The 13,516-nt window shown below is 35.2% G+C and overlaps 2 protein-coding genes across 2 annotated transcripts in view; one reads left to right on the plus strand and one right to left on the minus strand.

The window, feature by feature from the left end:
* Window positions 1-8,156: 8,156 nt before the first annotated feature.
* Window positions 8,157-12,324, plus strand: rbp2a (retinol binding protein 2a, cellular). The gene is made up of 4 exons (XM_083526205.1): window positions 8,157-8,356; window positions 8,817-8,995; window positions 10,850-10,951; window positions 12,172-12,324. The coding sequence occupies exons 1-4, from the start codon at window positions 8,284-8,286 to the stop codon at window positions 12,223-12,225; spliced, it is 408 nt and encodes a 135-aa protein (XP_083382331.1). The 5' UTR covers window positions 8,157-8,283; the 3' UTR covers window positions 12,226-12,324.
* A 984-nt stretch (window positions 12,325-13,308) lies between these two features.
* mrps22 (mitochondrial ribosomal protein S22) overlaps window positions 13,309-13,516 on the minus strand; it is a 4,756-nt gene continuing 4,548 nt past the window's right edge. Inside the window, exon 8 of the mRNA XM_083526042.1 lies at window positions 13,309-13,490. Coding sequence (XP_083382168.1) covers window positions 13,404-13,490 — 87 coding nt within the window. The 3' untranslated portion in view covers window positions 13,309-13,403. The remainder of the gene's footprint in view (window positions 13,491-13,516) is intronic.

Consider the following 13,516-nt stretch of genomic DNA (forward strand, 5'->3'; position numbering starts at 1 on the left):
CTGATATCTAATTTTTTTTGTGGAGGCACAATCAACTTGATCGTCTGTCATTTCTGCGTGCCTGTCGGAAGCAGACAGATCTCAGAAGCAAGTAGTTGAATGTATGTAGGAATTATATAAAACAGTCATTGTAACTTGCAGTAAAACTGATTAAATGTTGGAATTAATTTAAACAGGTCAAGGTTTACACAGCAAGGTTGTTGGTGGTTTACAACAGAATTTGTTTACAAAGCATTACAGAATATCTGCTTATAAATGTGTCGGGCTGCAATCTTTCACACAAATACACTCCTATGAATGTATTGGAACAGCAATGTCAATTCCTTTTTCTTTTTTAAAGTTATATGCTGGTTTTGAGGTGAGATGTTAACTTTAAGACGATCTGTTCCAATTTACTTGCAATGTCTTAAAGTAAACCTTTAGTTGCATATATCCTACTTGTAATAACTGCATGAAAATGTTGCATATTTTGTGGTGCTTGTTCATGCTTGTATGATAGATTCTTTCACTTGCCTGTTTTAGGGGTTTTCCTCCTTAAGTCTCCTCTTCAGGAGGTGAAATGCTGCTCAGTTGGTTTATGGTTTGGTGACTTTTGACTGCTTTTTTTTTTTTAACCTCTTGTCCCCTCAGAATCCTATACACACACACGACACACACACACACATGCACAACAAATATTCTTTGTTGTGGTGGCTTTGAGTTTGGGCCAATGTCTTGCTGTTTCTCTGAAAAATATGTCGGCAGAATGATTCTATTCTATGATTCAGAATGAAATCATTCTACTGCTATTGACATGCTTTTCATCAATAAAGATTAATTAAGTTCACTTCAAAAGCAAATGTTAAGCCAAATCATTACAGTACCTTCACCTTGCTTTAAGAATGAGTTTATACAGTTGAGTTTAAAATAATAGCAGTGTTAAAAAAACAAAACAAAAAAACACTGAGTAAAGCTCTATTTTATTACAATACATGCAAATGCATTGGAAACACTGCACATTCAATTCTAAATTAAAACATTAAAGATTTTACTTTACAGCAAGTGAGGAAAAGCTAATATTAGGCTGTTAAAAATAGCAGTGTCTGCATGTTTCTTTACAAAGTCAAACATTTACGATTTAGCTTTCTTGTAAATCACTGAACTAATATTTAGTTGTATAACCACGATTTCTGAGAACTTCTTTACATCAGTGTTGCAGAGTCACAAAACCTCTGGTACCTGTGAACAGCTAATACAGCCCAGGACGACTGCACTACACACCACAATTCCTCTTCATTTCATGGTCTTGCCTAGAAACAGCATTTTTTATGTCACCCCACAAGTTTTCAATTGGATCAAGGTCTGGGGATTGGGCTGGCCACTCTAACATTAATCTTGTTGGTCTGGAACCCAGATGTTGCTCCCTTACTGGTGTGTTTGGGTCGTTTTTTTTGTTGAAACACCCATTTCAAGGGTATTTCCTTCCAGGTATAAGGCAGCATAACCTCTTTAAGTATTTGAATGTACTCAACCAGATCCATGATCCCTGGAATGCAATAAATAGACCCAACACCGTAGTAGGAGAAGCATCACCATATCATGATGCTTGTGTCACCATGTTTCACTGTCTTCACAGCGTACTGGGGCTTGAATTCAGTGTTCGGGTTTCTGACAAACTGTCTGCAATGTCATGTCTGTTGGTTGTCTATTACTCTACTACACCTACTAGTAAAATATTTGCCATGTAGACATATAATTTCTACCAAAAACAGTGCTTGATCTGGTTAGTGATGTTGGACTGCTATTATTTTGAACACAACTGTATATTCTGGGTCATTAGCAGATCTCTTTGAATTCCAAAATGTATGTTGTGCTATGGCCTGTGAATTTATGCTTTCAAGGTTTTTAATCAAACAGTTAATTGCAAAACCTTCACCCCTGCTCTTTTTGGTTGTTGATATAAAAAAAAAAAAATCATCAACGGCTGCTGTTTTGACGACTTGAAAAATGGATGGTGTAGAAAAAGAAATGCTCATATTTGGCCTTACATTCTTTTGATTTCAAGGACAAATATTTTGTGTGTGTGTAGCAAGTAGACAAAAAAACGAAAAGGAGACTGTATGTTTGCTGATGCTAGCTGAATTTACAAGGTAAACTAATTAGGCTTCATGACTAGTTCAACATTGCATATTTCCATAATAACCATAAATGGAACTTTACTGACTCATTACTGCTACATAATGCTGTGATGGAAAGCTAGGAAAACTCTAAAAGCGAGAGACAGATAACACAAACGTGAGGAATCAGTGTTAAGAGACAGCCTGCCACTACACAAATGTGACAGCAGAGAGACGACAGCATCCAAACATGCCAGTTCAACATAACACTATAACCATGTTCTCCAGATCTGCTCCTTTGTAAGCAGAATACCTGCCCCTGCGGTAGTTTTCACTATTCAAGGTACCAACCATGAGCCTACAACGTTTGATCAAAGTAGGCACGGTGGATCATGAACTACTTTTTTTTCTACATCATTTAACATCTTTACAGTATTTTAGAAATGTTGAACACTATATCTACTAGTAAAATCTACATAAACGTTAAAGGAAAGATTGAAGTCAATAATCGCACCAAGGTTTTTTCATCGACAGAAAGACTTTTCTGAAATAAAAGAAAACTTCTAGATTGCATGTGATCTGTTAGAATGATGTTATCTTCAGGGCTATTTATTACATATTCCAGCTTTAAATTAATATACTTTTTACCTAATATTTAAAAATTCATTATGGAAACTCCATTAAATCATCATTGCTACATATTGATGCTGTGTTACTGTTTTATTCCTAGTTAATTTTGCTACAGTATTAAGGAGAGAAAATGTTTGTTTTTCCCTATTTATTCAGCACGCCCCAATTTCATTCAGCATGGAAGGAGAGCCCCCTGAGCTATAGAAAAGCTCCTAATGATGCTAGATCAGTATATTTCTTTACCTTCATAGAAAATAACAAGCATAATACTAGATTTTTATTTAGTACTGTAGCAAAATTAACTGGGAATAAAAGCACCACACTAACATGCACACCATCAACAGGCAGTGATGATTTCACAAACATTTTCAACAATGAATGTTAAAATATCAGGTGAAAAAATCCAGACAATTAATTTAAATTCAAACTATTTAAGAAATAACCCTGTAGGTAGCACTATAATTATAACAGAAAATCAATTATAAAGTTTTACTCTTATTCAAAATAAATTAATTTCAGGTATTTCCTTATCAAAACCATTAACTTGTATTCTAGATCCTTTACCAACAAATTCCTTCAAACAGATAATTCCAGTAATTGAACCTGTTCAAAAAATAATAAATTATTTCATTAGCACTGGTGTACCTAAAACCTTCAAACTGGCAGTTATCAATTCCCAATAAAAAAAAAAAAACCTGGATCCTTGTCAGTTTTCCAAATATAAGACAGTATTAAACCTCTACTTTATCTCTTAAGATTTTAGAAAAGGTTGTAGCACAGCAGTTATGCTCACATCTACTTAGTAATAACATCTTTTAAATTCATCAGTCAGGATTTAGGCCTCATCATAGCAGCGATAGTGCTAGGTTAAGTGCTAAATGACCTGCTATGATCAGGGTTGTGTCCATTTTTCTAGAAAGCAAATTGATTACAGACTCCAGTGTTGTATAGTTCAGCATTTCACCTCATCTAATAATATGTTCCATCACCAGCTTCACTTATCACCACTGCCTTTTTGGGGGTTAGGGTTAGGGTTAGGGTTAGAAAATGTTTTTTTTGTTTATTATTTTTTGTAGTACAGCTAATTACTTAAATCCAGCACTCTCAGGATGAAGCAGAAGTGTATCAAAGCATATCCTTGAATGGATGTGTCCACCACAGGGCACCATGCGCACACACATTCAGACCTCGGAGCAATAATCCTTGCTGGTATGATTTTAAAAAGTGAACCAGACAACATAAAGTCAAACTTAGTAGTCATAATTCCACAGTCTGAAGCTATTTCAGACCATTATCTCATCTCTTTTAAAATTTGCCTCAGTCATTGCATTACTACTTCACCACGTTATCGTGTTAAGCGTACTTTCACGTCAGCTACAACAGCGCGTTTTATTAACAATCTTCCAGAAATTACGATATTAGATAGATCTCCGTCTGACCCTGCAGAGCTCGACTGGGCCACTGAACACCTAGAATCAACATTACGTTATACCCTAGATGATGTAGCTCCCCTTAAGACCAAAATGATCAGGGAGAAAAAATTAGCACAGTGGTATAATGATCATACACGCACCTTAAAACAGACCACTCGAAAATTAGAACGTAAATGGCGTCAAACAAAATTAACAGTATTTCAAATAGCATGGAAGGGGAGCCTCCTAAATTATAGAAAATCTCTTAGTGCTGCTAGATCAGCATATTTCTCCACCCTCATAGAAAATAACAAGCATAATCCTAGATTTTTATTCAGCACGGTAGCAAAATTAACAGGGAATAAAAGCACTGCACTCACATGCACACCATCATTAGGTACTAATGATTTCATGAACTTTTTTAATAATAAAATTGAAAACATCAGGCAAAAAATCCAGACGGTTAATATAAAGCCAAATTATTTTACAAGTAACCCTGTAGACAGCAGTGTAATTATAACAGACAATCAATTACAAAGTTTTACTCCTATTCACGAGAATGACTTAATTTCATTAATTTCCTCATCAAAATCATCAACCTGCATTCTCGATCCCTTGCCTACAAGTTTCTTTAAACAGATCATTCCAGAGGTAATTGAACCTGTTTTAAAAATAATAAACTCTTCCATTAGCACTGGTTTTGTACCAAAATCCTTCAAACTGGCAGTTATCCACCCCCTAATTAAGAAACCTGACCTTGACCCATGTCAGCTGTCCAACTACAGACCAATATCAAATCTCCCCTTCATAGCCAAAATTTTGGAAAAGGTTGTAGCACAGCAGTTATGCTCACACCTACTTATGAATAATATTTTTGAAATGTATCAGTCAGGATTTCGGCCTCATCATAGCACAGAGACGGCGCTAGTTAAGGTGGTAAATGACCTGTTATTGGCCTCTGATCAGGGTTTTGTCTCCTTACTTGTTTTGCTCGACCTTAGTGCAGCTTTTGACACCATTGATCACACTATACTACTTGCTAGACTTGAGAACGTTGTTGGAATAAAGGGAACGGCTCTCTATTGGCTCAGGTCTTATTTGACTGATCGCTATCAGTTTGTTGATGTTAATGGTGAGTTCTCCACACTCTCTGAGGTAAAGTTTGGTGTTCCTCAAGGATCTGTCTTAGGCCCACTGCTTTTCTCTTTATATATGCTGCCTCTTGGAGAAATTATTCATAAACATGGTATTAGATTCCATTGCTATGCTGATGATACACAGCTATATATTTCAGCAAAGCCAGATGAGAGAGATCAGCTTAACAATGTTAAAAAATGTGTAAAGGACATTAGACAGTGGATGCTCGATAACTTTCTTCTGCTAAACTCAGATAAGACGGAAGTACTTTTACTAGGACCACATGCAGCTAGAAGCAAACTTTCCGATTACCTAACATCTCTGGATGGTGTTTCTGTTTCAGCGTGTACGGCTGTCAAAGACCTTGGTGTGATTATTGACTCGAGTCTTTCCTTTGAGGCTCACGTGAATAATATTACCAGGATCGCCTTCTTTCACCTTAGAAATATTGCTAAAATTAGAAATATGATGTCGTTACAGGATGCAGAAAAACTAGTTCATGCTTTTGTTACTTCTAGATTAGACTACTGTAACGCTTTACTGTCTGGGTGTGCGAGTAGGTGCATAAATAAGCTTCAGTTAGTTCAGAATGCAGCAGCAAGAGTCCTCACTAGATCTAGGAAATATGACCACATCACCCCTGTATTAATCAGTCTACACTGGCTCCCAATCAAATCTCGCATTGATTATAAAATTTTACTACTGACATATAAAGCACTTAATGGTCTCGCACCACCGTATCTGAGTGAACTTCTGTACCAGTATGATCCTCCACGCCTACTTAGATCAAAAGGTGCAGGCTATCTGTTGGTTCCTCCAATAATGAAGATTACAGCAGGGGGCAGATCTTTCTCTTATAAAGCCCCGCAGTTATGGAACAGCCTTCCTATCAGTGTTCGGGACTCAGACACAGTCTCAGTGTTCAAGTCGAGGTTGAAAACATATTTATTCAGTCAAGCCTTTAATCAGTAGATTTTTTCTCAGGTAAAGGCTCAGATCTGGAGGGAACATTGATATAGAGTGTTTGGTGAACTGGGATATTTGTACGCTGTCGTCCCCTCACATTCACGTGTTCACTCAGGTTTGTTGATGGTGGTGTGGTGGGCCGTCTCTTATCCCAGAGATCCCTCATGTCTGTGTTGCCTTCTGGTTCTCCCTTTTAGTTATGCTGCTATAGCGAGTCTTGCCGGAGTCCAAACTGCACAGTGACTTTAACTCTCATGCAACAATAGGTACACTTAATAATCCATATCCTTCTCTTCCTGTCACCCTCTTCTCTCTCTCTCTCTCTCTCTCTCTCTCTCTCTCTCTCTCTCTCTCTCTCTCTCTCTCTCTCTCGGTCGAGTTAAACATGCTCCTGAGGCTCCAGTGACCACTGTTCCTGCCCCTCTCCCCCCCGTGGATCTTCCCACTTCATCCAGGCCTGCCTGGATTGGATGTCAACAGTCTCCTACACTGATGTCAACAGTCTCCTACACTGACTCAGAAATACATTTCGCTTTTGATCATCATCACTGCACCCCGCAACATTGTATACCCGCCACAAATGGACATTCGGTGTAACCCAGATGAGGATGGGTTCCCTCTTGAGTCTGGTTTCTCTCAAGGTTTCTTCCTTATGCCATCTCGGGGAGTTTTTCCTTGCCACAGTCGCCAGTCGCCACCGGCTTGCTCATCAGGGACAAACTTACTCATAAAGAACATATTCATTTTTAATCACCGCATTATCTGTGTAAAGCTGCTTTGAGACAATGTTCATTGTTAAAAGCGCTATACAAATAAAAATGAATTGAATTGAATTGAATTGAATTGAATTGAATTGAATAAAGGAAATCTGCAGTATATTATTACAGGGAGACCGACACAGAGAGACAGCTGCCCCATAATTATTTGATTCAATCAATTGAATGATTGATTGATTAATTAATTGATTTTTCTTTCTTTCTTTCTTTCTTTCTTTCTTTCTTTCTTTCTTTCTTTCTTTCTTTCTTTCTTTCTTTCTTTCTTTCTTTCTTTTTTTCTTTCTCTCTCTCTCTCTCTCTCTCTCTCTCTCTCTCTCTCTCTCTCTCTCTCTCTCTTTCTTTAATATATATCTGGTTTTCCAACAGGGATAAAACTTGGCTAAAAAGTTGTAGAATAGACCTTTCAACAGAATGACCCTTAGGATATATCTTAATGAAGAAAAATTGTTGAGAAATACAAAACCAGTGTTTTGCAATGCTTTTTGTACATACAGTGGGGCCCAGTTTGAACCTTACCTCATTTTTTTCATCTTGACATGGAAATGCGTTGCTCTACCTTTTTGCTTAAAATGCCTCAGAAATAATAGTATAGAAATCAACCTTGGGTTCAGAATTCAAAAAAGTGGATGTTTCTGATTTAAAAAAAAGAAATTGAAAATTACAATTAAATAGATAAAGGAGCCTATAGTTACTTTCAAAACTTTCATGATAGCATTTAACTTCGGCATGTGCCCTTTTATTTAATCTGTGGAGAGGCAAGTAGGTTAATTGATCATATAACACAGAAGATAATGCTTGTGATCAAAAGGTTGACTGTGTAACGAGCAACACCATGGCACGTCTACGGTTACAAAAGCTGTGAAAAATATGATAGATTATTGAGACAGATATGAGTTACATCATTTCATCATCGAAACCTTAGTGTTTTCATTTGGGTGAAAACGTCATAGGGCAAAAGATTATTCTCTTATATTATTTTTATTTCTTTCTGCCTCCAACATATAAGAAACATTAATAATAAATTGTCCAGCAGTTAAAAGTTTAGATAAACCTCAAAGACAACGCCCCACATCTCCATACAGACCTTATCAGTTGAACTTTGACACATAAGTCCACGTTGTGACACACACACACACACACACACACACACACACACACACACACACACGCAATACTAAATATAAAAGAGCCAGACTTGGATTTACTCTGTCTTAAATCTTTTCTTACCCCCCTTACACATCACACAGCCTCACTCACAACACCGTAATGCCTGCTGACTATAATGGAAGATGGGAGATGGTGCGCAATGAGAACTTTGAAGAATTTATGAAGGCTTTGGGTGAGTATCTTTATCTCTGTAGTTCAAAACATAATTGGAATTTATTTATTTTGCCTGAACTTTCGATTCAGGACAAAAATTTTTTTTGTTTTTAAGGATCAAGGGGTCAAGGAAGGATTTTTTAAAAATACTTTTAAAAATCAGAAAATATAAAAAAAAAAGTTTATAAAATTTTTTTTTCTAACAAGGTTTCTTTTTCAAGGTACAGGGGAAACACTCTGAGTGTCCTCTCGTATTTTTAACCATCTTTGAATCTTTAAATTCATGTTTTAGTGATAAGACTGATAAGACAATTGGCTGTCCAGCTTACCCTTTGAACTGACATACCGAAAGAAAAGAATTATACAAATTAATGTTAGAAGAAAAAAAAAGTACATCTATTTAATAAAAATAATTACATTATTTATCAGTTTTTTTTTATTTATATTTACTTATTTGTTTTCTTTTTTATCCCTATCAGACATAGACTTTGCCACACGCAAGATTGCAGCACACCTCACACAAACAAAGGTTATTGTGCAAAACGGGGATAAATTTGAGACCAAAACTCTGAGCACATTCAGAAATTATGAGGTGAACTTTGTTGTTGGAGAGGAGTTTGAGGAGCACACTAAGGGCCTGGACAACAGAGTGGTCAAGGTATGTATGACCTATACATTTTATGGAAAATTTTTCAAGCATGTACATATACAGTTTATTGACAAATTAGTATTATCACTAACCCACCACTGAATCTACAACAGGGTTCAGTTCACTAGTGCAAATTTCAAAAATCATCTGCCATTGCACCAGAGTGGAGCAATTCTGAGATTAATATAGATCCAATTGTACCCCCCCCCCCCCCAAAAAAAAAAACAAAAAAACAAAAAAAAAAAACAGTGCCAATTAGGAGGAGGTGCTGACCGAAGGGCTCTAAGTTGCAGTACAAGTTGAATGTTTTTTTTTTCTTAGAGACAATTAAATACAATTATTATACACACTAGCAAGTAAGGTGCTTGCTAGTGAAGTGTATCAAAGTGGGATACACTTGGGATTGGGCAAATCAGGGTTTGGCAAAGATACATTAAAATGTATTTTAAAATAAAACATCAAATACCTTAACTTTAAGTGAAATAAACTACAAAATACCGCAGCCAAACCATTTATTTAAAAAAATAAACTACTGTATTTTTGTATTTAAAATTACTAAAAAATTATTTTACAAGGGAGCATGAAATTTCTTTACATACTTTCCATCAATTGGCATGTTTAATCCACTGTATCACTTCACCATTACACTGACTATACTTGATTATACCTGATTAAGTAAACAATGTTTGATAGCAGCAGTTTTTCTCTGGCCGAGTCATGCAATAAATCTGATATATGCAACCAGTTAACAGATCAAATATGCACATAGACGTGCCTGTGATCTCCCAGATGAAGGTTATTTTTAAAGTAACCAACATTGTATCCTAATTTAGTTACTTGGTGTTTGGTAACGAAGAGCTACTTTGCATCAGCAACACTGACACAATGACAAACAAGAAATTCGTAAGAAAACTGCTGATGGCACCTGCATTCATAGCAATTAGTTTCTAACTAATTAATCATTTGTTTGTTTATAATAAATATAATAATATAATAATGTGTTAGGCAGTTATTAATGCAATTGTATGCAAAATCATAATCCTACAAAACAGCTACTATAATTATTGTACAATAATCGGCAATCAAATATTTATTTATCAATCATTGGACACCTATTTGAAGGCTGGCAGCCTGTACGTTTCTCACCTTCACCACCTTCTTCCATATGGATAGATTTTCTGCTCTGATCTCAACAAGTATTTAACAGTATTTTAACAAAAATACAAACACAAGTATTTTGATACAAAATATGAAGCCATTTTCATCAACCCTATCAAATACAAATGACAAAATCCTATTTTTTATTTGAAGTATTAATTTAAAATACATGTACCATAAATACTGCCCATCCCTGGGGCAAAGGCTATATTGTCAGTCTCAGTATACGTGAAAAGTGGTTCCAGTTTGTACCAAAGGTCAAAGGGTGCATACACACACACACACACATGCAAATTAAATTTAGCATGCAATGCTAAATATAATTGCATTTGCTTGTTGTTTGATTTAGATGCAAATACAAGTTGAGATTTAATTGTGTATTATCATGACAAAAATACAGAAGTCATTAGGTGTCAAGGATTTTTCTAAGCTTGTGCACTATTTAGCTACCTGGCTTTCTGTAAACCTCACTTGAAAACTTGTGAATTAACATTGAATGTGCAATCTCCTGTCAGTTAGAATGTAATATCTCTCCTTAAAACAGTTAAATTTTTCATCAAGATCCCAGAACATTTTTTATAGTTCTTTAATACAAAGTTGTTAATGTAGCATTGTGACGTCGAAATACATACATGCTGTTGTCCCTGAAACATTTGATTTTCTATTGCTCGTGTTTGCCATTTGCTCACAGCATTTGTCTTGCAGACACTTGTCACCTGGGACGGGGATAAACTTGTGTGTGTGCAAAAAGGGGAGAAAGAGAATCGAGGCTGGACGCACTGGATCGAAGGAGACCTGCTGCATCTGGTAAATCATCTATCAGCACATTTATTAACCTGATAACTAAGAGCAAAATCAGACTGAACACCCTTCACATGCATGGCTACACTGGAATAGAGGTCACCACATTAAGGTGGTTATCAGAAAATTGATTCTACTTGTATGACACTTGCCAATGACCATTTTAAGATTGAACAAATAACCCTTTTAATCCATTTATTGTTACATTGGAACATCAGCAGATTATGTATTTTCATATAATTGATCCTATAATGATCAATTGTATTATTTCTAAAATTATCATTATGATTATTAAATCTATAGTTATTTGCATGCAGGTCTTAAAAGTAAAAAATGTTACCAGGTAAACACAAAGGGAAAAGTCATGAAGACTTTTTTTGTACTGAGTGTTACAAAGCATTGAAGCCTGTTTAAAGAAATGTTGAGTAAATTAGATTAGATTCAATTCAAATTTATTGTAATTGAACAGGTTACAGTTCAAAGCAACAAAATGCAGTTAGCATCTAAGCAAATTAGCACTTTCCAAGTTTGTAGAATTCAAGGGTTATATTTATATTAAGTTTGTAATCTAGCATACCAGTGTAGATTTATTCATTACTAGAGACTCAAAGCACTTTTGTACGTCGCTCTGGATAAGGGCGTCTGCTAAATGCCGCAAATGTAATGTAAATGTAAGCAGAAGTGCATTGGTAGCAGTGTAAAATATTTACATACTAGCTTTGTAATGGAATGTGATTGTTCAGATCAGACAACCTGCACATAGAGGTAACATGTACTGATCTGAACAATCACATTCCATTACAAATCTAGTTCATTAGGTGGACAATGTACAATGTACATTGTTAAAGTTCTTCATTATTGTTGTCATGATCAGCTCTTTGTTGCCTTCAGGGCAATTTTTGTCTACATTACTTTTGTGCCACATCTTAGTCATCAAGAGCTTATATATAATGCAAGTTAAATTGTGTTACATAAACAGAATAATTTCAGTATTTATTCAGAACTGTAACTACATACAAATTAAATATTTGTATTTTATTTATATTAGAAATAAAAACTTGATAAAATTTGTACTAACAAAAATTTCTGCCTGTAAACGCATTACAATGCACACAAACGAAAATAATAATTCCTAGACAGGATTATTCTTTTAGTTTGTGTTTTTGTGTGTGTTTGTATATGTCTGTTAGTGATGCTGTTTATAATAATAACCTTTCATTCATCAGGAGATCACCTGCCAGGACAAAGTCTGCCATCAGGTCTTTAAGAAGAAGCAGTAGCTCTCCTGCGTGTCACCTATAACACGCATGTGTGCATTTAAAGTTGTACATATGTACTTTGCAATGTGATTCTAATAAACGTTTTTTACAGTGTTTTAATTTGTGAACATTGAAAGATATTTTATCGATTACGGTGTTTTGAGTAAAAAAAAAAAATTAATACAATCGAATTAGATGATTTCTTGTATAATTGACTGAAAAACGCCATCCATTTCATTCCTCACTTTAATTAATATACAATTAAGAAAATATTTTAAAATATAGTAAAATGAACAAATATTTTATATAATATGAAATAGATAAACTTTCTTTCGGCTTCTCCCATTAGGGGTTCGCCACAGAGGACCATCCGCATATTTGATTTGGCATATGTTTTTACGCTGGATGCCCTTCCTAATGCAACCCTCCCCATTCTTGGGACCGGCACTAAGGCTTGTGCAACCCTAATGGCTCAGGTTGGTTCCCTGACCGGGGATCGAACTCGGGCCGTATGGGTGAGAGCGCCGCATGGGTGAGAGCGCCGCATCCTAACCACTAGACCAATATAAAATAGATAATATTCTTGTTTAAATAAATATTATAATGGAAAAATATTTACCACATTTTTTAAAAACAGCATAGTTACTAATAAAAATAAATAAATAAATACCAAGAAATGTTAATCACATACATTTACTCTGCAAATATTAATGTAGTTACTGTTTATTTGATTAAATAAAAAAACTATAAAATATCATAATTAATCATAATTATGGCTGGCACAAAAGAGTAAACTAGTGTCCACTGTCTGAGAAATAAATAAGCAAGTGCAAAAAAACCCAAATAAAATATTATTAAACCTATTTTTGGTCAAGCATGATAAAGCTATATAGATTATAAATAAATATATAATTAAAAATATATAATTTACACTTTAAAACAGCAGCCTGTATAAAATGTTTAATTTAAAAAAACATAATTAGAAATATGAGATAAATTTGCATACAAAATATATTTACTTGCCCAACACAGATATTGGACTGTAAACTTATTGTATATGCTGGGTTGTGTGTGGATACAGTGGACACAACACACTTCATATGATATTTAGTTTATTAACACACAGTGTTACACAATAACAATAGGCAATATTCTTTGCTGTTGTACAATTCATAGCAAAGTCTCACATGATGCCTCAGTTAAGGAGAGTTCACCGCCATTGCCTGTTCATACGACTGCAAAGCCAACTTTATTGCAGGCTTCTGAGACTCACAATCAGCATATACCTGAGAGGAAAAAAATAAATTACACA

Source organism: Silurus aristotelis (genome assembly GCF_946808225.1).
Source record: "Silurus aristotelis genome assembly, chromosome: 22".
NCBI lineage: Eukaryota > Metazoa > Chordata > Actinopteri > Siluriformes > Siluridae > Silurus > Silurus aristotelis.

What these genes read in the sequence shown, in the direction of transcription:
- rbp2a (XM_083526205.1), top strand. Translation starts at nt 8,284, where the DNA reads ATGCCTGCTGACTATAATGGAAGATGGGAGATGGTGCGCAATGAGAAC. An exon ending in AGAATTTATGAAGGCTTTGG is followed by an intron (nt 8,357 to 8,816) that starts GTGAGTATCTTT and finishes TATCCCTATCAG; the next exon opens with ACATAGACTTTGCCACACGC. An exon ending in TGGACAACAGAGTGGTCAAG is followed by an intron (nt 8,996 to 10,849) that starts GTATGTATGACC and finishes TTTGTCTTGCAG; the next exon opens with ACACTTGTCACCTGGGACGG.